This window comes from Fonticula alba (genome assembly GCF_000388065.1).
Source record: "Fonticula alba strain ATCC 38817 unplaced genomic scaffold supercont2.8, whole genome shotgun sequence".
NCBI classification, from domain to species: domain Eukaryota; order Rotosphaerida; family Fonticulaceae; genus Fonticula; species Fonticula alba.
The window spans coordinates 840,548-841,054 of NW_009242978.1; the positions used below are offsets into that span (position 1 = coordinate 840,548).

At 68.8% G+C, this 507-nt stretch overlaps 1 protein-coding gene across 1 annotated transcript in view; it reads left to right on the plus strand.

Annotated features, from left to right (window-relative positions):
- Positions 1–77: 77 nt before the first annotated feature.
- The window catches only part of H696_04841 (hypothetical protein), a gene marked incomplete at both ends in the record, with an annotated part of 4,615 nt that continues 4,185 nt past the window's right edge, over positions 78–507 (plus strand). Inside the window, 2 exons of the mRNA XM_009498706.1 lie at positions 78–210; positions 322–437. Of these exons, the coding sequence (XP_009496981.1) occupies positions 78–210; positions 322–437 (249 nt within the window). The remainder of the gene's footprint in view (positions 211–321; positions 438–507) is intronic.

The window sequence follows — 507 nt, forward strand, 5'->3', positions numbered from 1 at the left end:
CCCCCATGCCTCGCTCTGCTTCTCTCCACTCCGGTGGCGACTGACTCGGCGCGCGCGCGCGCGCGTACGCGCATGTCATGCCCCCGCCGATGTGCAGCTACCTGTCGCGTGTGGACCCCAGCGGGTCCATCCCCCTGAGTGTCCTGCGCTCGGTGTCCACCGACACACCACTATGCGCGGGGACCGTGCGCGATTGGGTCCAAAACAACCGTACGTGCCTGCGGCGCCCCGGTGCTCGGAGGCATCCTTCCTTGTTGCGCCCCTTTCCGCCGCTGACAGCGCTCCGGGCTCCCTGTCGCTGGTGGCTCGCGCAATGTGCAGTCCCGCCGCCTCTCTTCATTCGACCGGGTGGCCTCATCTCTGATGAGACCTACTCCTCCAAGCGCCAGCCTGGCTTCTCGACGTTCGAGTACTCGGCCCTTTGGCAGACGACGCGGGTGCGCTTTCTGTCCCTGCCTCCTCGCTCGCTCCCTCCTGCCCTGGGGCCTCGCGGCACGGGGGGGGGGG